The sequence below is a fragment of the Phyllostomus hastatus genome, unplaced genomic scaffold (assembly GCF_019186645.2).
Source record: "Phyllostomus hastatus isolate PE091 unplaced genomic scaffold, TTU_PhHast_1.1 phas_scaffold_182, whole genome shotgun sequence".
Classification (NCBI taxonomy): domain Eukaryota; kingdom Metazoa; phylum Chordata; class Mammalia; order Chiroptera; family Phyllostomidae; genus Phyllostomus; species Phyllostomus hastatus.
This window is the reverse complement of record NW_025334013.1, coordinates 9,832,871-9,857,996: the sequence shown is the minus strand read 5'-3', so window position 1 is coordinate 9,857,996 and position 25,126 is coordinate 9,832,871. Positions and strand designations below refer to the sequence as shown.

General features: G+C 57.5%; 1 protein-coding gene across 1 annotated transcript; it reads right to left on the bottom strand.

Annotated features, from left to right (window-relative positions):
- Positions 1-583: 583 nt before the first annotated feature.
- On the bottom strand, positions 584-23,122 carry LOC123831986 (protein-arginine deiminase type-4-like). The gene is made up of 16 exons (XM_045859375.1): positions 22,959-23,122; positions 19,546-19,726; positions 17,112-17,178; positions 15,566-15,633; positions 14,266-14,383; positions 12,481-12,606; positions 10,703-10,881; positions 10,453-10,556; positions 9,244-9,355; positions 7,706-7,813; positions 5,911-6,065; positions 4,735-4,876; positions 4,383-4,485; positions 3,504-3,574; positions 2,913-3,053; positions 584-1,045 (listed from the first exon to the last, which is right to left on the bottom strand). The coding sequence occupies exons 1-16, from the start codon at positions 23,048-23,050 to the stop codon at positions 812-814; spliced, it is 2,001 nt and encodes a 666-aa protein (XP_045715331.1). The 5' UTR covers positions 23,051-23,122; the 3' UTR covers positions 584-811.
- Between the last annotated feature and the right edge of the window lie 2,004 nt (positions 23,123-25,126).

Below are 25,126 nucleotides of genomic sequence, written 5' to 3'. Positions count from 1 at the left end.
CCTCATCGTCCTCCACGACCCACGGGAAAGCTGCGCCTCATCTGGGTGTTTCTCGGTATCTCAGGCTCCACGGAGCCAACACCTAGCCTCAGTTTCAAAGCCCCCGAGTCATTTCGTGTTATTGGCTATTGAGGAATCTTAAGTCTCTATGTCAGGGCCATGGAAGAAAACGAGCAAAAAAGACAGAGGGGACTAAGGATTGCATTCCACAGAAACCCACGGCTCCTACTACGCGCCACGCCGCCTAAGGTAGGTAGTCCTCGACTCAGCCGGGAGCCCGCTTCACGGGGCTTTCCCGCTGGCGGGCTGGAACCGATCCGCGGAGGGGGCGACCAGGAGGACTCGCCAGCCTCTGGGTGTGCCGACACCGCAGTCGAACCCTATGTCCCCCTTGGGCTCCTGCGTCCCCTATCTGTTGCCTTTTCCTCAAAGGACAATGAGGTCGGGGATCCAATTCTCAGGCACACGCAGGAGCACTGGCCTTCGAGAAACCCCGACAGCCCCTTCGGGTTTGTAATGTCCAACTCGACAATGCGTAAACGGGTGAAGGAAGGAAGGATCGCCTGGCCTCGAGCACGTGGGATTATAAAACTTTATTGCAGCTTCTCACAGCAGAACTGAGTTTGCGATGCCGGGACCATCTTGGGGGATCTTCAGAGGGGACACGGGGGAAGCAAGCAAGCCTCTGCCTGGAAGGTGGCCGCCCCTGGGGAGCCGAAGTGTCCCCAAGCACTCTTGCTGGGCCCCACTGCAGGGGGCCAGGGGCTTCCCAAGGGAGAAGACGCTAGGGGTGGGTTGGGGGGGGACAGGCTCAGGGCACCATGTGCCACCACTTGAAGGAGAAGGGCTGCCTGTGCACGTTGGTCCCGCAGTGCACCTCGCCGTGCCGCAGGTGGTAGGCGTGGAAGTCGTCGATGAAGGTGCAGTGGAGGCCCAGCGGCTCCAGCAGCGCCCGCACCTTCTCCTCCAGGCAGCAGCGGCCGTGGACGATGGGCCCGAAGGGCTTGGGGATGCCCAGGTGCTTGCCCAGCACCAGCATGTTCACCTGCGAAGGGGAGGTTCCAGGTCGGGGCGGCAGCGTGCCGCCTGCGTCGCTATCCCAGCGCCCCCTCCTTCTTCTGACCTTCGGAAATAGCAGCCCCATTCCCCAGGTGAGGAAACAGAGGCCCACCCAGGTGACGTGGGCTACCTCCGACCACCCGCTCGCTGATCTAGGACTTTACACCCCAGTCTGTCAGACTCTGGGGGCCGGGCTCCTTCCCCACCCACTGCTTTCTGGCCAAGTCTCTCACTCAGTTGAGCTCGGCTCAACTGCCACCCGCTGCGTGAAGGGGCCTGTGAATCCCAAACGCCTGTATGTTCCCATAGCTCCCAGCGCAGTGCCTGGCACATAATAGGCACTTAATACATATCTGTTGAATGGATGAATGTGGCGACCTCTTTTGTAGCACTTGCCATCTGTGATAACTTATGCAAATGATTGTTTCCTCTGTTATTATCGGGAGGTGGGCTAGTGAGATCAAAAGACCAGGGTTTCGGCTCCAGACCAACGTGGGCACCACCCAGCAGCTGTGTGGCCTTAGGCCAGTCTCGTCACCCCTCTGAGCCTCAGCAGCAAAAGGAGCCCCACACGTTTCCATTCTATGACGATTAGATAAGGACCCCAGGTCGGCACGTAGCAGGTGCAGACTCAGTCTCAGGACTCTTCACGAGTCATCGAAGGGGCTTCTTATTCTGTCACCTCTGTCACGGCTCAGATGCAGCCCACATGGAGGGCCCCGCACTCTTCATGTCTCTGCCCGGGCCTCCCCCTGGCCCCTCCCCCGCCCACCCTGCTGTGGGCTCCTGGGAGAGCCGTGGCTTGTTGTGCAGAGCCTTCCGCCCGGGGCCTCATGCGGTGAAGGCACAGGGTCAGCCGTGGGCACAGCTGCTGACTGCACTCGGGATGCCTCGGCCCCCCGCTGTCGGCATCAGCTTTCCGCCCAGAGCCGGGAGACCTGGCAGGGCTGCACGGGAGGAGAAACAAATGCTTGGGGCCCAGGAATTTTGGTCAGGGCAATGAGAGGAGGGTGCCCCTGCCTATCTTGCTTTGGCCAAGAAATCCTTTACTCCAAACAAAATCATGTGCAGAACGTCAGTGCATAAAACAGGAAACATCTGCACCACTGGATCAGAGGCCCGGCCTTGGAACCCCCGAGACCTGGGGAACCCAGTTTGAAGACTACTGTGCTCCCCCCGGAACTGCGACCCCAGCTCTGGCAGGAGGGGGAGGCGGAGGGGCCCCAGGGGAACCGGGCGAAGTTGCTGGTACTCTTTGAAGGGACAGAGTGACGGGGCAGAGAAAGGGTAAGAACACAGTCAACAACTTAGGATGGTGCTGAGGGTCACAGCTGAAAGTTCTGGACAAGGTGGGATCAGCCTCGAGCCCACCCTTCAGACAGGGGAGTGCCGGCTACAGCAGTGCCAATCTCACCTCCTCAGGGAGGCCATTCTGGACCACCCAGTGGAGCCCCATGGCACTTGGCTCCGCCCAAGAGCGTTTTGTTTGGTGCCCGTCTCCCCCGCCCCCACTTCCCCATCCCCCACTCCTATTTCAGGGGAGCCCCGAGAGGGCGGTGCTGCTAGTGGTTAGAGGGTGGGCTCTGTGGCTGGACCCCTGGCTCTAGATCCCCCCTCTTGCCAGCTGCGTGTCCTGGTGCCAGAGACCTCCCCTCTCTGTGCCTCATCCATCAAGTGGGGGTGACGATCATCTCTGCCCTTGAGATGCCCCCAGGGGCTCTGTGAGCCGGCTGGGCCGTGAAAATCCCCAGCGGATGAGGAGACGACCGAGGCCCTGCAGCCAGAGCCCAGCGGGCCTCAATCGCTCAAGGCCACTGGCAAAGGTGGGCCCCCTCCCGAGGCCACTTCCTTACCATGTTTGGGAAGAAGGCTTCGGCCTTGAAGGTCCCAGAGATGTCGGCACGGAGCTTGAAGAGCTGGGGGATGTCCACGATGTCCCGCTCCGTCAGCCCCAGCTCCCGCTTCAGCACCTCCCGGTTCCAGTCGATGCAGCTCTGGGGGCGGGGCGGGGGGTGTGGTGAGTGTGGTCTGGGCCCACCTAGTCAGGGTGGGGACTGCCGGGGGCAGGACCAGGGACAGGGGCAGGAAGGAGTGAGTGATGGACACCTGTTCTTCCCTTCTTCCCTGCCTCTGTCCCCGTCTTCCCAGCCACTCTGTCACTCCAGCGCATGGCCTCTCTCCTGCCTCTGTCCCTCTTCTTCGGAGTGGTCACCTGTCTCTCCCGACTGTCTCTCTTTTCCATATGTCACCTTGTGCGTGTTCCTGCAGTGCTGACTGGGCCCTCCACACTCTTCCTCACTCGCACACATTCACCCACACTCCAGGGCCGCTCCACGGAGCCAGCACACAGCCCGAGCAAGGCCCTGCCTCGTGGGCAGGGGGCTGGGGTGGAGGTGTCAGCCCAGCCCGGGGTTGCGGCCCTCCGGGGCACCCAGGGCTGGTACCTCCACGTAGGAGTTATGCTCTCTCAACTTCTTGTTTGACAGAATGTCCTTTAGTGTCTGCTGTTTTTTTTCTGTTGTGGAGAAAAAGAAAAAAAAAAACGCAAATGAATTCAGAGGTCCGCTTCCCTGTTCCTAGCAAGCAACAGGGACTCAGTTTTCCCATCTGTAAAACGGAGCTGCACTGGTCCCTAACATACAGCTTTGCTGTGAGGATCTAGGAGGCAAATGCCAGTAACAAAACATTTATCAGGGTAGGTTCTCATCACAGGTGCCGCTCTACCCCTTTAAACTCTCTTAGCTCCACAGGGGCTTGTTTACCGAGGGGCGGACAAAGGCCAGGGCCTTGCCCGGTGCCGCGCAGCACGCTACAGATATTGGGTGAGGACTCGGCCACGGAGACTTGTCAGCCTCCGACCCCGGTCTGTGTCTGTGGACTTTACTGAACAAAATAACATTTCATTCTGTGCTCTGGCCAGACTGAACTTTTTTTTAGGTCCGTGAACGCACCTTGCTTCCTCCTGCCTCTGAGCCTTTGCGTTCACTGTTCTCTCTATCTGGAATGTATCTCTTCCTCTCGTCCCACCATCCTAATTGCCTGGCCGAGTCCTGCTCTTCTCTCATGCTCTTGCTTGGTCATTGCCTCCTCCAGGAAGCCTTCCTTGAGCTCCTTCTAGACATCCCCTAAAGCCCCCATGTTACAGTTGTTGCCTTGACTCCCTTCCCCTGTTCACACAGCAGCCCCAGCACTCAGCACAGTGCCTGGCACACGGCAGGTGATCAGAAGACACCTGACGCCTGAGTGATTCCATCTGGCAGTAGGCGACCACGTGAAGGCAGAGGAAGGTGCCCGAATGGAAGAACGAGGCAAGGCCAACTTACTGGAGATGCCCTTGAACAGCACAGCCTCGCCGTGACCTGCCTTCAGCTGCTCCTGGAACAATTTGTAGCAGGACCTGGGGCTGGCCAGGAGCAGCCGGAAGCCCTGGAGGCAGAAACACTGGGATCAGAGGTCAGCTCGGCCATGGGACTCCCACGGAGGTGGGCTCTGTGGAGGGTGCAGGGAGTATAGGCTCAGACCCGGGCAGGCCACCTCTTCCCTGCCCCCTCCTGGGAGGAGGTGAAATAGAGCCGGCCATGTGAGGTCAGGTCTCCCAGGCCAAGTGCAGAGCTGTGCTTGGGAACCCGGGAAGGAGGTATATGGCTTCCTCCAGGCAGCCTCCCCAGACTGCACCTTCTTGTTCGCCGGCACGAAACTCAGGAACTCATCCACGTGGCCCACAAACAGCCAGTTGGAGAAGAGCTTCACAGGGGCCTGCACCTTCTGGGCAGCGAGGAAGTCCTGCAAGGCCTGATGCATCTCCTGGCTCGTGGCGCTGCCCACATGGGAGGAAAGGAGTGTTATGGGAGGGCCCGGCACGGTGGTCTGTGGGGCTGGAGGCTTGGCAAAGGGGTCAGGAAAGGGACTCAGGAGCCTGGGCTGCCTCTATTATGTCCCCTAACATTTGAGAAATTCAGGAATTTTCACCCCAGTTTTATTGGGGAAACTGAGGCACAGAGTCAGTAACGTAAACAGGACCAGAGTCCAGCCTTGGAAAGCACTGCCTGTTAACACAGCCTCGATGAGGGTGGGAATGAACATGGGGTTTGGAGCTGACTCCTCCTGAGCTGGTGATCCATTAGCTGCGTGGCCCTGGGGACAGTCCTTCATCTTTTTGAGTTTCAGTTTCTCCTTGCTCTGGCCTCCGAAGTCCTTTGTGATCTAGCCCTTGGCTCTTCCTCTTGCTCAGTCTGTTTTAGCTTAGCCACTCTGGCCTTCAGGAATACACTAAGCGCATCCCTGTCTCAGGGCCTTTGCACGTGCTCTTTCGTCTGCCAGGAACCCTCTACCCCAGACCTTTCACACCCATGTCCTTCTTGCCATCAGGGCTCAGTGCAACAGCCTCCTCCCCGGAGAGCCCCCCCCCCCGTCACCCTAACACAATTCCACCTCCGCCTCTGCCTCTCTTGATTTTTTTTCTTCACTGTTTCAAATCATCTTATGTGTTGACTTTCCTGTTCCTCCCCCCGCCCCATTGCTCCCCACTACCATAGTGGCAGGGACTTGTCTGTCATGGTCATGGCTGCATTCCTTCCCACCGCCTGGCAGAGTGCCTGGCACATAGCAGGTGCTCAGCAAAAACTCGCTGGCCGAAAGAGTGTAAGTGGCAGCGCTAGACGTTGAACTTGGATCTGTTGGGATCCCGAGCCCCGGTTGCTTGCCCTGCACTTTGATTCCTCTCGCACGCCCTACCGTTTGCTGAGCCCGCTTGGGTTGGGGGTGAGTAGGACAGGCTTTTGCTCTGGCCTCTGCTTTTCCACGGCATCCCCGGGGTCCTCCTGGCCACCCCCACGGCCCCTCCCCCCTCACCTGGGGTAACTGCTGTCCCCAATGAGAATCCGGCCCAGTGGGTATCTCTTCCTGCCCACTGTGACTGGGGGGCTCACTTCCAGGTTCCCAAAGGAGTCGAGGTCGCTAACGCCCCCTTTTTGGGGGCCTCGAGTCACGTAGCCAAAATCCGGACCCTGGGATGGGAGAAGCACGTGGCAAGGGTTAGAGAACTTAGTCTCTGGGCGAAGAGCGCGTGAGGTCTGGGTTTAGAGACAGGCTTGGTCGCAGGGAGGAGCTCAGTCACTGTCAGCAGCTGGTCCGTAGCAGGCACCGTGACTGCGGGGTGTTGGAGGGCCCCTGAGTCGGGTGTGGGTGAGAGGAGGCACGAGCATCTGTGGGGTCCCTCCCATCTGCCAGCTGCTTTGCAAACCTAGTTACTGACTGGGGCATGGTAATGAACCGACAAAATACCACTTCCACTTTCATTTTGCAGAGAGCATATTAAGCCCAGGGCTGCATGCGCGTGGCTTCCGCGGGCCCCGGAGCCAGTGTGAGGAAGGACCGGGGTTTGAGCTGTCTGCACAGCGAGCTCTCGGCCCACACCCTCACCTGGGGCCGGAATGAGCTTCCACCAACAGCTGTGACGTCCCCACACGGATGTGCCGGAGAAGGCAGGCGGGCGGCAGGTCTCTCGCCCCCGTATTAGTTTTCTACGGCTGCCACATCAAATCTAGCGCCTTACAACACCGAAATTTATTCTCACACAGTTCTGGGGGGTCAGAAGTCCGAAATCCTTCTCCCAGGGCTAAATTGAGGTGTGGCCGGGCTGGTTCCTTCTGGGGGCTCTGGGGGGAAAACCCACTTCCTGGCCTTTCCCAGCTTCTTGTAGCTCCCGAGGCTGGTGGCCTCTTCCTCCATCTCCGACCTGTGACCTGTTTCCGCCCGCACCGTTCCTCACACACCCTCCTTTCTCCCTCTTACAAGGAGCGTTATGAGTACATAGGGTCTGCCCAGATAATCCAAGATAGTCTCCCCCTCCGCAGACCCCTAACTTACTCACACCGCAAAGCCCCTTCGGCACCAGGGTGCGGGGACCAGGGTGTGGACGTGTTTGAGGGGCCAGCGTTCGGTCTACGGCATGCGGCATGAACTCTAGCGTTCTAGACCATCGGCGGTCTGTGTCTTGGGGCGTCATGGGGCCACAGACTCCCTGAAAGCAGGTTTCACACTGTGAGTGAGCTTGGGTGCCTTTTTCTGGGAAGATAAATCCTCTCAAGGAGGTCTGGGATTCTACTGATTTAAAACCCACCCTTTCTGAGTCCTGTCCCTCCTTTCTCTCTAAAACCTGTGCCACCCTGACTTCCAGCCTCACTGTGTCGTTGAAACTGCTCTTCACGATCACGCAGCCAGACTGGACAGGCAAGGCCCACCAGCAGCACTGAGCCGGCCGGTCACACCCACGCAGTCTTCCTGCACTTGGCCTTCAGGACCCTGTGTACTCCTGGGCCCTGCTCACCACCGCTCCCTCGCAGCCCCCTGTGCAGGCGGGCAGAGCCCGGGAACAAATATGCCCAAGGCTCAGCCACAGCCTCAGCAGGACTCCCTTGAGGTGAGATCATTCATGGCTGGAAGGGGCTTCAGGAAAGGAAGAGCCAGATCTCACCATGGTTGCAACAAAATGCCCAGGCCGCCTGCACGCTTGCTGCTTGAGCAGGAATTGCACCTGCACAAGCTGGGACCCTCGGTGGCAGAGGGGGTGCAGGGAGACGGGCCATGAAGAAGGAGGCCCCAGGGCAAGGGGGGTCTCAGCCACCAGCACCCCGCCCACACCTACCAGCAGGCACTTGATGGGAAACTCCTTCAGGCCCCTGTTCCTCGGAGAGTCGAAGACGACGGGCATCGTCTTGTGTGGGGCTTGGATGTAGCCAATCTCGATCTCGTCCTGGACAGAGCGAGTGGAAGTGAGGCCCGTGGGCATGCTGCCTGGGTCTTGGCACCCAGTGCAGGGGTGGAGGGTTCAAAACCACCCACACTTTCTCCCCCTTGTGGCCAAGGGCAAATTCATGTGGGACCCCAGAGGGTGGGGCCTCTGAGGGAGCAGAGCTTATCAGCAAACATGTTGTGCAACCCTTGAGTGTCCCTCCCTTCCAGGCCTGGTGAGTGCCCCGGGCCGGGTGCTGGGGACCTGTGGTGAGCAAGCCTTGGCACTGTCCTTGAGGTCAGAGATCCAGGGAGGCTGGGACAGGCCAGGGAAGGGAGCATTGCTGAGCTGGGGCCTGGAGCACAGGGAGGAGCGGCCCTCCCATAAAGGGGGATGGGTTAAGGGAAGAATCAGAAAGGAATCAGGTGCAGATCCCACTGTATTCCATCAGACAGTTGTGATGATGGGCATAAATCACGATTAGGCTGAACCGTATGAAATTGCCATCCTGGTAGGTCAAGAATACTGGCATATCTGCCATTTCATGTGGTTCAGCCTGACTGAGCGTAGAAGGAATGACAAGAAAGGAAGTAAGGGGGGGCATTATTTGGGGGTGGAGGACACTTAGAGGAAAGAGGGAAGAATTCCTGCTGGAGGGATTGGGAGCATTTATGAGGGGGTGGCTTTCAAGCTGGGAGTGGACAGGCATGCTGTGGACGTGGGGATGGGAATGGGGAGGTCGTCGGAGAGGAGGGACAGCGTGGGCAGAGGTGTGGGTGGGGGAGCCGGGTGCAAGGCTGGGGAGGGCTGAGTCCTAAGACAAGGCAAAGGCGTAGCGAGGAAGTTCGGGTCAGCCCACCACCTGCCCAGCGGCTCGGCCCACTGCCAGGCGCTGGGGTGCAGAGGTGAGTGAGACTCAGGGTCTGCCCTCAGGGAGCTCGTGGCTTGATGGGGTCGCTTGGCGTGGAAACAGGATGGTTGACGCCAAGTCACCTGTGTGGTGGTTGGCTGGCGGGGGAGCTGGAGGGCCAGGGGCGGGGCAGCCAGAGTGGGAGGGCCCTGGGCACAGGCTGAGGAGGAGGAGATGGGAACCATGGAAGGTGCTGGAGCAGGGGTGTGGCCCTGTCTAGTGGCCGAGGCCAGAAGGCCAGCTTGGAGGAAGGGCCACTGGACGGAGCAGTGAGCTCTAGTCCCTAAGCTTTGACTCCTGTCCGGAGGTCGTCAGAGAGGTTTTAAATGAGAAGGTAGCTTTCACCGTGCTGACCACGGTGGGCATACAGCAGCCCACAGTACATGTCAGTAGAATCTCTTGCCCGAGTCCCCTTATGCAAGGACCGTGACAGGCTCCTAGCTCCCTGCCCATCCGAGGAAGGGTGGCCGAGAGGCACTAGCTGGGCCCCCTGGAGCCTGGGTCCTACGAGGGGATCTGCTCACCCCACGGGGCCACGAACCTGCATCCACTGGTCCTCCATGCTCTCCTCCATGGGGCACACAGTCAGCTTGCACTTGGCTTTCTTGGTCAGGTCAGTCAATGACTTCACGAAGTCCTCATTGTCAAATACCCTAGAAAGTGCAGAGAGGAAATCCCTTAGTGTTCTGAATGCAGCAGCAGTCAGTGGCCTTGGCCCCGGTCTGAGTGGGCCAGCTGGAGCCCTGCAGGGTCCCTAGGGCAGGAGCAAGAGCTGGGGCCTGGCCGGAGGTGGGGAGGCGCACAGTGGGTGGTCAGGAGATGCTTCGCAAACATCATCTCATTAAACCCTCGTGACAACCCACCGAGTGGGGAGGCCAGCACTCAAAGTCATGCCCCCTAGGGACATCACTGGGACTCGAACCCAGGCCTCTCTGGCTTCCAGCTGTGCCCTGACTACCATGTTGCACTCTCACCCCTCCTTCCCCTGACTCCACTGGGAGAGGAGAAGGGAGGGACCCCTGAGAGCCCAGCATACGGACTATCAGACCGCAGGCTGGGTGCCAAGGTTCCCAGAGCAGCCAGCTCGATACGCGTGGCCCGTCCCCAGGTACGTGACCCAACAGTACAGAGGCCGGCCAGAAATGGGCATTGTATTTTTATTTTATTTTTAAAGATTTTATTTATTTATTGTTAGACAGAAGGGAAGGGAGGGAGAAAGAGAGGGAGAGAAACACTGATGTGTGAGGGAAACATTGGTCGGTTGCTCCTCACATGCATCCCAACAGGGACCGGCCTGCAACCCAGGCATGTGCCCTGACTGGGAAACGAACCGGTGACCCTTTGCTTTGTGGACCGATGCCCCACCCACTGAGCCACACCAGCCAGGACAAACGTGCGTTTTAAATGAGTCCCGGGAGCTTCCGGTGCAGAAGGTCCAAGAGCCACGCTCTGAGGGTTCCGTCGTGCAGGTCCAGCCAACTCTCCAGGCCCCCAGGGGATAAAAGCAGCCCTCAGGACAGGACAGGACAGGACAGGACAGGACAGAAACAGCCACAGGGATGAGCCCTGCCTGTGAGTGGCTCCCAACAAGCCACAAGCCCTCCATGAGCAGCCGTAGGGAATGCCGTTTTTCCCATCCACACAGCAAGGGCGTGGCGGGCCTGCAGCCAGAACCCCAGGCTCCAGGCTCCTGGGCCAGGGCTCCCCCTGGTGTGTCTGCGCCCTGTCCCCACACTCCAGGGCCCCTCACCTGCACACGTACACCTCCTTCGGGGGCTGAGTGTTGGGCGTCATGATCCAGGGGGCCACGCGGAAGGCCACACTATCTTGGAACACCAGGGCTTCGGGGAGATCCTGCAGGGGGAGGGGCAGGGGAGGGGCTGTCACAGAAGCCAGGACCCAACTCCTACCAGCCCTCCCCCTGCTGGGCTCTGCACCCCTTCCCACTGGGCCACTGCCAGGAAGCCCAGGCGCCCACCCCCGCCACCATCTCCGCCTACCGGGTTGGACGTGTCCAGCAGGGAGAGGGTGAGGGAAACGAGGCCCGGGAAGTTGGCGTCCGGGAACGCGAGGCCCTCCACGTAGAAGTCCGTGCTGTGCTGCCCGCCCGGGAGCTGCAGGGCGTGGGAGGGCTGCTGGGGCCCCAGGATCGCCTGGTACCCCGAGGGCTGTTTGCCCCCTAGGAGAGAGCGGGGGAGGCTCGGGTGTGCGTCCTGACCTCCGAAGACCCCGTCTTCCCCTGGGCCTGTGACGCCTTCTCAGGGCCCCCGCATGTCACCCCTGAGGGCCCCTCACAGCTAAACCTGGCTGGAGCCTCCCCTTAGGAGGAAGGGACCGAAGCCGCACCTGGGACATACCGCCCCCCTCCAACCCAGGCTGGGGGTCCAGGAATGGAGTGAGGGCAGTGCCTGAGCCACTTGCAACTTGATGGGAAGTCTAATACACATTGTTCATTCATTCATGCATGCATTCATTCATTCCTGAGCGCCTGCACTCAGCTGACACCTGGGAAGACCAAGAAGACAGTCGCCATCCTGGTCCTCAGGCAGTGCAGTCTCCTGGGTGAGTAGGCAGGGCCAAAGACAGTCAAAACCCCAGGTGGTGGTAAGTACTGTGACGGAGGGAAGCCCAGAGGGCCAGGGAAGGCTTCCTGGAAGAGGCAACCCTCGGCGGAGGGAAGGAGTTGGAGTGTCACCAAACCAACATTCAGAATGTAAGTCAGATCAAGCCGTGTCTCCGCACAAAACTCTCAGGTAGCTTCTCCCCCCTCCCTCAGCCGAGAGGCCAAAGTCATTCTGTGTCTTCCTGATCCGGCCCTGCCCCTCTGCCCTTTCCTCCGCACCCCCGCCTACCCCGTAAACCACGCACACTGCGCTCCAGACACACCGGGCCCCTGCGTCCCTCCAGCCTACGGGCACTGTCCTGCCTCAGGACCTTTGTACTTGCAGCGCCCGCTGCCTGGAATGTCCTTCCCCAGGGTGTCCCCATGGCTGTCCCCACACTCCCCCTTCTGCTCAAGTGACACCTTATGGGGGACACCGGCCCTGACCACCCTGTCCCCCCACTCCCTGACTCCACCCCTCACCCACATCCCCTTCCCTGCCCCATTCTTCCACATAACATTCAAGACCACCTGATGCGCTAAGCATTCTACTTAATTATTTTACACGTCCTCTCTCCCAGCCCTCTGAGACACAGGGGGCTCCCGGCCAGGGGCTTTGTCGTGGTCTTTGCGCTCGGCCTCACACCTAGAACCAAGCCTGGCGCTGACGTTGCAGCAGGCGCTCGTGAGCGGCTGGGAAGTCACTGACGGCTTTGGTCGGCGGGATGCGGGGGACCAAGGATGACCTAACACACACAGTCAGCGTGGATCCAAAAATCTCCTTAAAGAAGAGCCGTGTGTGTGTGTGTGTGTGTGTGTGTGTGTGTGTGTGTGTGTGTGTGTGTGTTGGAGAGAGACAGGCGCGCGCGCGCACACACACACACACACACACACGGGTACAGATGACAACTGATCTCGGGAGGGAAGTCACTTCCTTCTCAGAGGAATCTCGCCAGTTCCAGGCACCCTCGTGTGAGTCTGTCTGCGTTCCGTCACTGTCCTTTTCAGGAGGAGGACCAAGAGACACTGCCGTCTTGCTCACTGCCCTGCCCTCAGTTCCTAGAACCTGGCACATAGTAGGTGCTCAGGAATTGTTCCCCAAACTGGGTGCGCTGGGGCTGTGCCTACGGTGGGGGCAGAGAGGGAACATCGAAATCACGGTCAAGGACAACTCACAACTGGCTTGAAACACTCGGACTTTGTTCATCTCGGACTTGGCCACGTGGAGCACCAGCTGATGGTTGGCGAAGAAGTCCTTGGGGGTCTTTGTGGTCAGGGTCACCAGGGACATGTCCTGCAGGTCTGGGGCGAGAAGGTGTGGCCTGAGACGCAGGCCCCTGCGCCCCTGCGCCCCCCAGCACCAGACTGCTCTTCACCGTGTCTCCTGGTTTTATTTTCTTTATGCTCTTTCCAGTACTTAAATGGTGTTTCTCATTCTGGAGTTAAAGCCAATCAGGTGTGCGGTTTTCTCCCACTAGAACGAGCTTAGGACATAAGCATGGGACCTTGTTTATCTCGTTCACTGCTCTGGCCCCAGCGCCCAGAACCTAGAAAACTAGAAACACCCAGAATGCCTAGCCCATGGCAGGTGCTGGATGCTATTTGTGGAACGAATAAGTGGAAAGGTTTCTCCCCTGGACCCGAGTGGGAAGTGAAGTTTGTGGACCAGCTAGAGTAACGGCTGACAAAGGTGTGGGTGGAGCCAAGCTGGGCAGTAGCCACGGGCTGGACAATGGTCATGGGATGGACAATGGTCACAGGCTCAATGATAGTCACAGGGCTAAGGGTGCTGGGGTCAGCAGGGCTCGAACCCTGGATCTGGGCGGGCTTAGGGGAATTATTTCAGCTCTGTTTCGTCATCAGTCAACAGGGCTAAGAGCAGGGCCTACGCAGAGGGGGGAGCGAGGTCATCGCACGGAGTCCTTATCACAGCCTGGGAGTGCCCACAAAGGCCACCAGCCATGCAGTTGCTGCTGTGTGCCAGGCACCGGGCCAGGCTGGCTGCACGCATCTGTCTCTGTGCTTTCCAGGAGGGCCACCGCCGCGGCCCCAGCTGGCGACCCCACCCCTAAGGGCCCCTCCCCAGGCAGGTGGCAGTGTGCCGCCCACCCTGGCCGCACTGCAGAGCCGTGCCAGCAGGGGTCCCGCCCGCGCCACCGCCCACATGCCCCTGAACCGGGCCTGGTGCCAGGGTGCCCAGGTCCAAACCTGGGACCTGGGATGCACGTGAGGGAACTGTTTAACTTCCCCATGCCTCGGTTTCCCTTCCTGTGAAGGGGAGGAAGACAGTGCACGCTTCTTAGCCTCGTGTCACAGGGGCAAATGAATCAACGTATTTTCGGACTGTAAGACACAACCCCCCCACCCCCCCAGTTTGGGAGAAATGATGGTTGTCAGTGCTGCTGTTGAGTTCTGTTGACATTTACATTGGTGAAATATTAGGTTATTTATGTTCTTGAATATTTTAGCACATCGTTGGCTTCAACAATTTCTTTTTCCTACTTTCCTCCTCTGAAACCTAGGTGCATCTTATGGTCCGGACAATACGGTCCTAATTCTGAAGCGGTCAAAGCCATGCTGGGCATACACCAGGGCCTCGGGGAAGCGGTCGGACTTTCGTTTTGAATGGCTTTGGGCCGCGGGTTTGACCCCAGAGCAGAAGTTCGGGTTGGGCCGCAGTCTGGGGCGTGGGAACTGGGGCCTGGGGGAGGCGCTGCAGCTCACTCGGGGTGGGTCCTAAGTCTTCTCTGGCCGCCTGTGTCCTCGGGCAGGCCACCTGCCCTCCCAGGACCCTTGTCTGCTCCTTCTCCTAGACGATGGACACTCTAACAAGGACACGCTAACAAGGACACACTCCCTACAGCCCCGATTTCTGAGGCCCGGTACCAGGCTCAGCACAAAGGGCTGTATAAACAGGTGAAGCTCTGTTCCTGTGGTTCCAGGGAGGGGAGGGGTCTTTACCTTCCTTGTCGTGCACCTGGCCATCCATGCAGTCCATGGAGGGAGATTTCGGATTGTCTTTGTCACAGTTCACCAGCAGGATGGCGCCTTGCCCGCGGGGGCCCCAGGTCCAGGTCCTCTGTGGACGCCCAGCAGAGACGGGGTGCCCGTAAGAACCTGTGTGTGTCCCTCTGACCCCCTGGGGGAGCATAGCCACCTGTCCCCAGTGTCCCAGCAGCCTCAAACCGTTTGTAGACCTTGAAATTCTTTGGTCCCCAGGAGTGGACTTTTGCCTTCCCTTCAAGTCATGAGCAAATCCACCAAACCTCCGATTCATCCACGTAACACAAGGAGCCCGTGACCGCGAAATAGACTTTCAGCAGCTTTGAAAATGTGTTGGATTGGCAAACCAAACTGCGCTAAATACTTGTACCGAGATCCTAATCTAAACAGTTACTCCTATGGGAACTCTTCATTACTCACTCACCAAAGTACAGGCACTATTCTTAGCAGCCAGATGTTGTCTGTCTGACGACGACAGCAAATGAAGCAGCTCCTCCTAACAGTGATGACGCCCCCTGCTGGTGGGTGAGTGTTGCCCCCCCGCCCCCGGGGCAGTGACTGCATCTGGGGTGGGACTTAGGGAAGACACACTCCACTCCCAGAGTTGGAACTCCTCCCCCACTTTGGACAGACATCTTCCTCCTGTGACAGGTCATAGCTCCCTAAGGGGCACTCAGCATAAGGTTATGCAGGCGGCTCTGAAGCTTCAGGGTGGCCCTGACGTTTATTGATGGACCGTGGAGGTTTATCCAGGGACCGAGGTTCAGCCTACTCCTCACCCACAGACACCACCTCCTCTCTCTCTGTAGCCTGCATCCCTTGCCCTCACCTGGTCCCTTTCCTCCCCTACCCCCTGCCCTTTCTTCCTCTCTCTATTATTCACACCCCAGGGGCAGCACCGTGGGAATCTCTCCCCCTAGTCCTTAGAGCCCGGGGTAGGGGACTTTTGTGCTAGAGCGGAGACCCGCCTGCAAATTTCCTCTCTGTTGTGCACCAGCTGGGTGATTGTAGTTTCCAGTGTGTAGAGCAACACGTTCTCTGAACTCACAACCAGTGAAAATCTAGTTTTATAAGAGGTGGGAAAAATATGAACGAAAATGGTAATGGTGGTTTGAACTTCCTTCTTCCAGTTAACACGGGGTGTGTAAAACAGACCACCATTCATGCCATCACCACCAGGGGGTGCTAGAGGATAGCCCAGCATTTAACCTGGCAGAGGTACAGGGGACATTCTGGGTGTCGGCAAGGTTGAGCATACCTGGTTTTTCTTGGCTTTGGTCGGCTTCATTTTGCCAGTGCGGCTGATGTCCGCGCTCAGGGAGATTTCTGAAATCCCACCAAGTAAGAGGAGAGTATTGGTAAGGGTGCAGGGTTGGGGCACTCAGCCTGGTCCGAAAGGATAATCTTTTCCCCGAGACACTGTCTACACCCAGGCCCCCCCTTTCTCCCCTTCAGAGGAGACACCCTGATGTCCTCCCCTCCCCCCAAGAAGAAGTTGGACTGCAATTCAGACAGTAGAGCTGGGGCTTCTGACCACGCGTACTGCCCTTGGAGGGGGGCCACGCCACGGCTGTGGTGCCAGCCGACGCTGCAGGTCCGGCCACCTCCGGGGACTTCAGGAAGAATTCCCAGCTACAGCCCAATGAGATGTGTGGGGTGAATCCCCTGCAGGAACGCCTCTCCGGGCTGTCAGAGGCCTCTGGCCCCGGCTCCAGCCCCCAGTGACCTTGGGGTGGGGGCCACTGTGGTTACTTCAGCCCCATCTGGAGCTTTATGATGTGTGTCGTGACTGCCCTGGACACAAATCATGTCCCCCAACGTGCCCCCTCTGTCCGAGCGGCAATGCCGAGGAAGCATGTTTGCTTCCAAATTCTGCCTCCCTCCTCAGAAACGTCATCCCAGGGCAGAGAGCCGTGACTTAGGGCCCTTGGGACTCGCAGTGTGAGGCCGGCCCAGCCGTCCTTTCAACCACATCCACAGCCACAGGTTAGCTAGGGGCCAGGGCAGCGTTGTGCTTAGTGGCTGAGACTTCCCTGCTCCTTCACGAACCGGCTTAGGTACCTTGGGCAAGTCTGCTTGCCTCTGGTGCCTCAGTTTTCTCATCTATAAAATGGGATAATTGCACCAATTTCATTGGATTGTTGTAAGGTTTACAAGTAAACTCCTAGCACAGTGCCTGGTAGAGAGTTACTGCTTTATTATTATCATCATTATTGTTAAAATGTGCATGGATGACATGAATGGGTATTAATAAATGAAATTTGTTAATGAAATGAAAGCCAAAGCTTTCACAGGCAGTTCATATATTTAATGCACATTTAAATAATAATCATAATGTCATTATATTATTGTTCGGGATGAGGTCAAGTGAAAAAGTATACCTATTTAAGACTATTACATTGACGATAGGAGTCCAGGCTGACCACTGACAGGGCACAACCGGTGACTCTGGGGTACGAACAAGGGGACCTGGGGACACTGGCCTGCAGTACCGCATAAGGCAGTGTCATCGTCTACTTTTTCCTCATGAGCAGTCAGTCAAAAAGACATAGAGGCTCATGCACTGAAAAATCCATGTACCACTTCCTAAGTCGAGAAACAAAATATGAAGATGCAATCGAAGCTCCCTGCAACCATCCTCTCTCCCCAGCACCGACTGGGGCTGTGAGCCACCAGGTGTGCCCGGCCAGAAATTGTCCTTCTCTTCCGCTCGGTCTGAGTAAGCGCCAGAGCGGGGTTTGTCCTGGAGGAAGGCTGTGTGTGGGGGGGACGAGGGGCGGGGCTCCAGGACCCTGGCCACTTACCCACCCCGGTGACGTAGAGCAGGGCTTGGACTGGGTCGGCCTTGGGTCCGTAGTATGAAATCTGAACCTGTAGGACAAACCTCGAATGACTTCTCTTAGTCATTCAACAAACACGAACTGGCCCCCCTCCTATGTGCCAGATCAAGACCAGATGCTGAGGAGACAAGGGAATGGCAAGAAGTCTCAGCTGCTAGGGAGCACCCCAACTGTGGGGACAGAGGGGTAGCAAAACACTCAAATGGGCCCTGGCTGGCATAGCTCAGTGGATTGAGCTCGGGCTGCGAACCAAAGTATCGCAGGTTCGATTCCCAGTCAGGGCACATGCCTAGGTTGCAGGCCACGACCTCCAGCAACCGCACATTGATGTTTCTCTCTCTCTCTCTCTTTCTCCCTCCCTTCCTTCCCTCTCTAAAAATAAATAAATAAAATCTTTTTAAAATTTTTTAAAAATTAAAAAATTTTTAAAAATTAAAAAAACAACAACACTTAAATGGCTGCAATGCATGGTTGAGGGTTCTATGGGAGCCCGGAGATGGGGGGCTTACACTGCCTAGGGGAGACAGGAAGCCACACACTGAAGCACGTCTCCTAAGAGGAGAGGTGGTGGTGGAAGAGGCATCGGGGGACAGCGCTGGTGATAAACCATGGCTACTGGCCCCAGCCAAGCAGAAGAGGCAAGCAGACCTTGGAAAGGCTGGAGCCTGAGCTCTCTGAGGATCCGGGGAGCAGGATATTTGGGTGGGTGGTGGTCCCTTCAGGGCAGGTGCTGTCCTGAGTAAGAAACGCTAACCCCCATTGCCCAAAGTTCAACAACAAAAAAAATCTAGAAAGGATGTATCTGATTGGCCCAGCCCGGCCAGAGGAGGGCAGAGCATCAGGATTGACACTTCTAGCAAAATAGCAGAGGGAAGTTCCCCAAAGCAAATCCAAGGAGCTGCCAACGGAATACCAGGGGCTCTTGAGGGGACATACTGAGATGTCAGGTCTGCTCTGTAGATAGTGGGGATCCAGAGAAATGTCATAGCCACCATCACCTTGTGCCTGGACCAAGCGTCTAGTCCAGAGCCTGGACGCAGTCTGCTCCCTGCACCGCAGCCCGCGGGGTCATTCTAACGCACAAGTGCAGCCGTGCTACTCCCTGGGTGAAATGTGTTCACTGGCTTCCTGCTGCCTTCACAAAATGAGGTCCCTGACGCCAAGCCCTGTAACACAGCCTTTCTCTCCCACCCACCTTCCTCTCCACCCTCCTGTCTTGCCATACAGATCTTCTCCGGTTTCCACAACACGGACCTCACCCTCTCCTCACCCAGAGTGAGCCGCCAGGCCACACCCCCTCCGTAGAGCTCTCTTTTCTTGGGTGGGTCATTCATACACCATCCTTCGACTTGCCACTTCCCCCAGGAAGTTCTCCCTGATTGCAGCTTCCCCAACTTGCTTTGATACCCAGTCTCTATGCTCCTACAGCAGGCGACAACTCTCTGCCCCAGGGAGCGGCCTGCTCGGCCCGTCCTGCTGGGAACAAGGGGTCACTGGCCCAGCTCTCCATGGAAACCCCAGAGGTTCCTGTGGGCATCTCCAGCCAATGAGGGTGCAGTGGTAAAGGGTGGTGCCCCAAAAGATATGCCAGCCTCCTAATCTCGGGAACCTACAAGTGTGACCTTATTTGGTAAAAAGGCTTTGCAGATGCAGGTAAGCGTCTTGAGATGAGATCCTCCTGGATCATGAAGGCGGCCCTTGGACGCAATGACCCGAGGTGAGGCCCAGGGAGACTTGACGGACGGAGCAGGAAGCAGCGTGACCAGGAAGGTCAAGATCGGAGCGATGAGGCCCCTCGTCTAGGACTGCCGACAGCCACCAGACGCGAGAAGAGGCAAAACCCTGCTTCTTCCCGATCCTGTGGAGGGAGCGCAGCCCTGCCGGCACCTGCATGTCAGACTTCCGGCCTCCGGGACTGCCGGAGAGTGCAGCTCTGCCGCGCTACGCCGACAGCTGTGGTGGTTTGTGACAGCGGCCACAGGGAACCAGGTTCGTGGCACGGACCCGAGTTCGAGGGGCTGCTGGCTGTGGCTCCGCAGCACCGGCATCTGCAGTCCCTCAGCTGCAGAGTGGCCGATGCCCTCACTGGTGGGTTCTGAGCCCCATAGAGGCTGCACCCTCACACGTCTTGTTTACTTCTGTGTTTCCAGTGCCGGGCAGTGCTCGGCATGTGGTAGCTGATCATCAAACGTTTGTTGAGTAGATGAATTTTGTCATCGTCAAAACCCTGGACTCAACAGCCCCCTGGTGTCCCTATACTGTCTGTGGGGACGCTGCGGCTGGGATGAGCCATCACGCGCTTCCTCAGGGAGACGCAGGCGCTGCCAGGGTGGGGCCCTGGGTCGGTGAATTGCTGAGACCCTCAGAGCCACCCCCACCCCACGGCTGCCACACTCACCTTCTGGTCACCTGTGCTGCTGCTGGCGGCCTTCACCCCCAGGCTCACCTCCAGCCCGGGGGCCAGCGGCCACTTGGAGGAACCTGTGGGATTCCTCTTGGCTGGAGGGCTGGGGGTGACGTCCACGACCACTCCTGGGGAGGCGCGGATGCCGAAGCTTGTGCAGCCCTCGGGGGCGGAGCTGGAAGACAGAGGCGGGGAGCACAGGGAGGCACGGTGAGGCAGGGCCCGGCCCGCTACTGCTCCCCCAGAACTCTTCTTCTTCCCCTGAAGTGTCACCACCAGACAGCAGCCAGTTCGACCCTGACCACGGGAGGCTGTCGGGAGGCTGCCAGAAACTGGAAAATAGTCCCTGACCTGGAGGGCTTGCACTGGGCCTAGGGAACTGGTGGAGGGGTGTGCACGCCAAAGACAGACACACGCTGTGTGCACAGAGCAGTGTGCACCCCTGGAGGCTTACTGCCCCCCCCACATGCGTGTGCACACTCACACGCACACTCAGGGCCGTGCCTGTGCGGAAACCGCACAGACCCCTGCTGCTGCTGCTGCTGGAGCGGCGGCCCAGTAGGCTGCAGGCCCTCTCTCACAGAACTGCTGGGTCTGCTCCACAGAGGCGGTGCAGGCAGGCAGCGACGGGGGTGGGGGCGGTGGGGGAGGGGTGGGGCAGAAGAGAAAAACTAACAGACACGGACATCAGTGTGGTGGAAGTAGGGGGCGGGCGGAGGGAGGCGGAGGAGGGTCCAGGAGGGACGAATGGGAGGGAAGGAGACGTGACCTGGGGCGGTGAACACACACTACAGCGCACAGGCGGTGTGTTGTGGGCCTGTGCGCCGGAAACCTGTACGATGGTGTTAGCCACTGTCACCCAACACAGTCAGTGAAAAGGAAAAATATGCATATCCGTTTTTTCTCCTCACCAGAGGACGTGCTTACTGATTTTAGAGACGGGGAAAAGGAGGGAGGAAGCGAGGGGAGAAACATCAGCTGGCTGCCTCTCACACGCGCCCTGACTGCAGACGGAGCCCGCAACCCAGGCATGCGCCCCGACCGGGAATCGAACCGGTTTGCAGGTCAGTGCCCAAACCACTGAGCCCCACCGGACAGGGTGTATACACATATACATTTAAACACACTGCTGGGGTCATGAGAAGTAAGAAGAATCTCCAAGGACTCTCTTCTCTTTGTGTACATGCTCGCTCACATGTACACACACACACGTAGCTAAACTGAAGAACACAAAAGACAAAGAACTTAAAGGTGTCCAGAAAGGAAAGTCAGATTACCTATGAAGAAATAACAATCAAAACTAAAAGCATGCCCTGGCTGGCGTAGCTCAGTGGATTGAGCTCGGGCTGGGAACCAAAGCATCATAGATTCGATTCCCAGTCAGGGCACATGCCTGGGTTGCAGGCCATGGCCCCCAGCAACCACACATTAATGTTTCTCTCTCTCTCTCTTTCTCCCTCCCTTCCCTCTCTAAAAATAAATAAATAAAATCTTTAAAAAAATCTTAATAAAAAAACTAAAAGCAAACTTTCGAATAGCAACAATAAAATCCAGCAGACAATTGGATAATATTTTCAAAGCATATTAAAAAAATAACTATAATCTTAGAATGGCACACCTGACAAAATTATGTTTTTTTTTAAACCTCACTCAAGGATATGTTTATTGATTTAAGAGTGAGCAGAGGGGAGAGAGAGAGAGAGAGAGAGAGAGAGAGAAACATCAGTGTGAGAAAGACACCGAATGGTTGCCTCCCGTATGCACCCCCACCAGGGATTGAACCCGCAGCCTTTTGGTGTGCAAGACGACGCCCCAGCCAACTGAGCCGCACGGCCAGGGCCAGAGCTGGCTCTTCTCGTAACTTCCAGTAACCTCTGTGGAGGAGCAGGGAGAACCCGTGCCCCACGTGAGTGACACCATTTCTCCCACTCCTGCACCCAGCACCCCCTAACCCATGGCCACCCGTGAGTCTGCAACACCCTCACGGGAAGGGGCGCGTGCAGCCCTCCCAGGAAAGCGGGACCACTCCTCAGGACAGCTGGCCTGCTTCTCATAATTTAACCTCACCACGACCCAGCAGGGTGGCTGTTGATTTTCCCATTTTCCAGAGGTGTAAACTGAGGCTCGGACACACGCACACGCTTGTTCATGCTCCTCACTGTCACCCTGAGTGGTCTCCTATTGAGCAGGGGACCCTGGGAGGAAGAGGAGGAGCCCACAGCTGGCAGCTTCGGAACACCCACCATCTTCCGTGGTTGGCACCTCCCGGATGCCCCCCCACCAACTCTGGGCCTTTCCCACGCCCCATGGAAGCTTCATGAACTCCACCAAGCAGGCAGCCGTGCCCAGCGAGGCCGGCCCCGCAGCGGCACCCACAGGCAGTGTGTGCTGGGGAGGCAGGCGAGGTTAGGCTCAGACAGTCCTGGGTGCCGATCTCCTGGCTTTGCCATCTTTAATTTGCATGACCTTGGGTCATGACCTTTAGGATGCTTTCTCTTCTTAAAGGCTCAGACCGCTCGTCTCTGAAATGGGCATGACGACCCCAGCCCTGGCCCCAGCTGCAGCGCCACCGAGAGCCCTTGACGGGCTTCCGTGTTCACCGCAGGCCAGCGGGGTCGTGTTCGAATGCAGTCAGTGCCGTTCCTGGTCCAGCGAGAGCACTTTCCAAACAGAGAACGAAACGCACTAGCAGAGTTGTAACCGCGGCTCTGGAACAGGCGCCCGCGCCCGTGTGGTCCGTCCCCGCCTCCGTGTCTGTCACTCCTGGGGCTCCAAGCCCGGCGACAGAAGGCACAGCTGAGCAAAGGCGAGCAGGCGTGCATGTGCTGGGGGTGAGGTGGGGGGAGGTCAAGCTGGACGAGGAGGGGGTGCCAACCTGGCTGTGTTTTAGGAAGAGAACCAAGGTTCCGCTGCCCACGGCGGCCCAGCCAGCCAACAGCAGGGCCAGGCTCCCGTCTCAGCCTTGCCCACGGCAGAGCCTGTCTCCTCACACCCGCGCTGTTACACACCCACTCAGGGAGGCTTGGCTGCGGGGTGGGGCGTGACTAACTGTGCCAGGAACCAGCTATGTGTGGGTCATGGAGTCCAGGGTCTAGCCTTGCTTTCAGGGTGCGCTTGCTGTGTGATCTTAGGCAAGTCACAGACCCTCTCTGAGCTCCCATGGGCTCAGTGGCAATACTTGATTTGTGGTGAGGCGCCAGGGAACTCCCTCTTGTACATGGCAAAGAACCCACTGCCCCGAGCGGCACCACCCAGGGCTGCTCAGGTCTCCTCTCTCCAGCCTGTGCCCCGCAGCGGCTACAGAGGCTGGAGCCTGCAGCCTGACCCAGCCACGGGTCCTGTGCCGGCAGAGCCTGCTCGCCCAGTGACCCCAAACCTGCTCCTGCCCCCAGGGCGTCCCCGCTCACCCGTAGACATCCAGCTGCGTCTCGGTGCCCAGCACACATACAGCATAGGTGGGCTGCTCTGGGGACACATGGACCACTGTCCCCTGGGCCATCGTTCAGCCAGCTCGTCCCTGCGGCAGCAGGAAGCCCCTGGACCGGTTCCTTTATGTTGCCCAGCTGAGGCCATGAGTCAGCAGCACCTGTGGTTTGTGGCTCAGTGGCTTAGCCCCTCCCCGCTCAGGTCCGAGGCCTGTGCTCTCGGCCCCTCCTCTGCCCCAGACCCGCCACTGACCCCGTGGGTGCTGGTTCCAGAATCAGAGGCAGGCTGGCTCTGTTAGCTTCCCAGGAGAGGCGGAGCGCTCATGTGGCCCAGGGGTGGGATCACAGGTCCGGGCCCTCCTGGCCGTAGACCCATCCCTGCCTGGGGCCGTGAACACCTGCGTCCCGCCAGCCTCGTCTGGCTGTGCCAACCGGGGCCATCAGAGCGAGTCAGGCAGGAAACACAGGGAAGTTGCAAGACCTTAGGCAAGAGGTCACAGCCCGGGCAATACACGGGAAGACTAGCCCGGCTTGGGACAAGGCCCCCAGGCTGGGTGGCCCACAGGGTGTTTTCCATGTGCTGGACACCCTTCCCCGCGCTTCATGTGGAGTAACTCCCTGAGGCGGCCCGTGAAGGAGGCGCTGCTATCACTCCCTCCTTCCATTCCGGCAGCGCTCTCCGACGTTGGTTCCATCGTTATTGCCGTGTCACAGCAGAAGAAACAGGCTCGGATGGGATGCTCAGCGAGAAAGTGGGAGAGCCGGGATTTGAACCCGAGGCACCCTGCTCCTGAGCGTAAGACACATTCGCTGCCTGCCACGTGGCATGTGCTTTTCTGACTTTATAACATCTACTTCTTCCTACAATGTGAGGCATAGAGGAGCTTGTTGCTGCTGCCCATTTTACAGGAGGGAAAACAGAGGCTCAGCAAAGCAAGGTGACTTTCCCAGGGTGCCACAGCCCGTGTGTGGCAGGGCGGGAAGCCGGTGTTTCCTGCACACGGTAGCCTGCCTCTGGCCAGGCCCACAAAGAACAACAACAACAACAACAACAACAACAACAACAACAAACAAAACAGAAAGGAAAGGAATGAGAAACTTTGTATCAAAATTGAGAAACTGTCTATTAAAAGACAGATTCAAAGAGTAAAAAAATAAGCCTCTGGGAGAAAATAATACATGTAAGCAGTGATAGAGCGGTACACGGGTTTGCCAACTCCAACCTCTCCATAAAGAAATGCCAGGCCCCCTGGTCTATGAAATCTGTCTGTTCGTCTGTCTCTGCTTACATTCTTCATTGTCTTAGTTACTACAGCCTTATAAGTCTTTTTTAAAAAAGATTTTACTTATTAACTCTTAGAGACAGGGGATGGGAAGGAGAAAGAGAGGGAGAGAAACATCAGTGTGTGAGAGGGATATCGATCAGTTGTCTTTTGCACACCTCCAACTGGGGACCTGGCCTGCAGCCCAAGCATGTGCCCTGACTGGGAATCAAACCGGCAACCTTTCAGTTCGCAGGTAGGTCCTCAATCCACTGAGCCACGCCAGTCAGAGCTATAATAAGTCTTAATATCTGGTAGAGCACGTTAGCTCATGGTTTCATCTTGACAAGTGACTTAGTGGTTCTTGGCTCTTAACAGTTCTATATAAAATCTAAAATTAGCTTACAAGTCCTACACACACACACACACACACACACACACACACACACACACAATAGCAATTCTAATTGGGTTTGCATTCATTCATAAGAGAATCGACATCTCCCCAACACCGAGCCTTCGGTGTCTGAACACGGTCTCTCTCTCCGTTAGTTTGGAGTTTCTCGAATGTTTCCAGCACAGTTGTATCGTCTACTCCATAAGGGTCTTGTACATCTTTCGTCAGGTTTGCTCTTTGTTTTCATTCACCTTTTTATTGCTACTCTAAGTGGCACATTTAAATTTTTTCATTTTCTATTTGCTGTTGGCACACAGAAACGCAATGGGTTTTTACATGCTGGGTTTACAGCGACAGCCTGGCTAAACCACCTTATTAATTTGTATAGATTAGAGATTCTTTCGGATTTCCTACATGTAGAACTGTGCCCTTCCAGTCCTCGCAAATTTTCTTGCCTTTTCCTGCCTCACCGCGCTGCGTGAACCTTCTGC

Coding starts and splice junctions, on each gene's coding strand:
- LOC123831986 (XM_045859375.1), bottom strand. CDS start 23,050: ATGGCCCAGGGGACAGTGGTCCATGTGTCCCCAGAGCAGCCCACCTAT. Junction 7,814..9,243: donor TGGAGGACCAGTGGATGCAG/GTTCGTGGCCCC, acceptor CGCTCTGTCCAG/GACGAGATCGAGATTGGCTA. Junction 4,877..5,910: donor GGGGACAGCAGTTACCCCAG/GTGAGGGGGGAG, acceptor CCATGTGGGCAG/CGCCACGAGCCAGGAGATGC.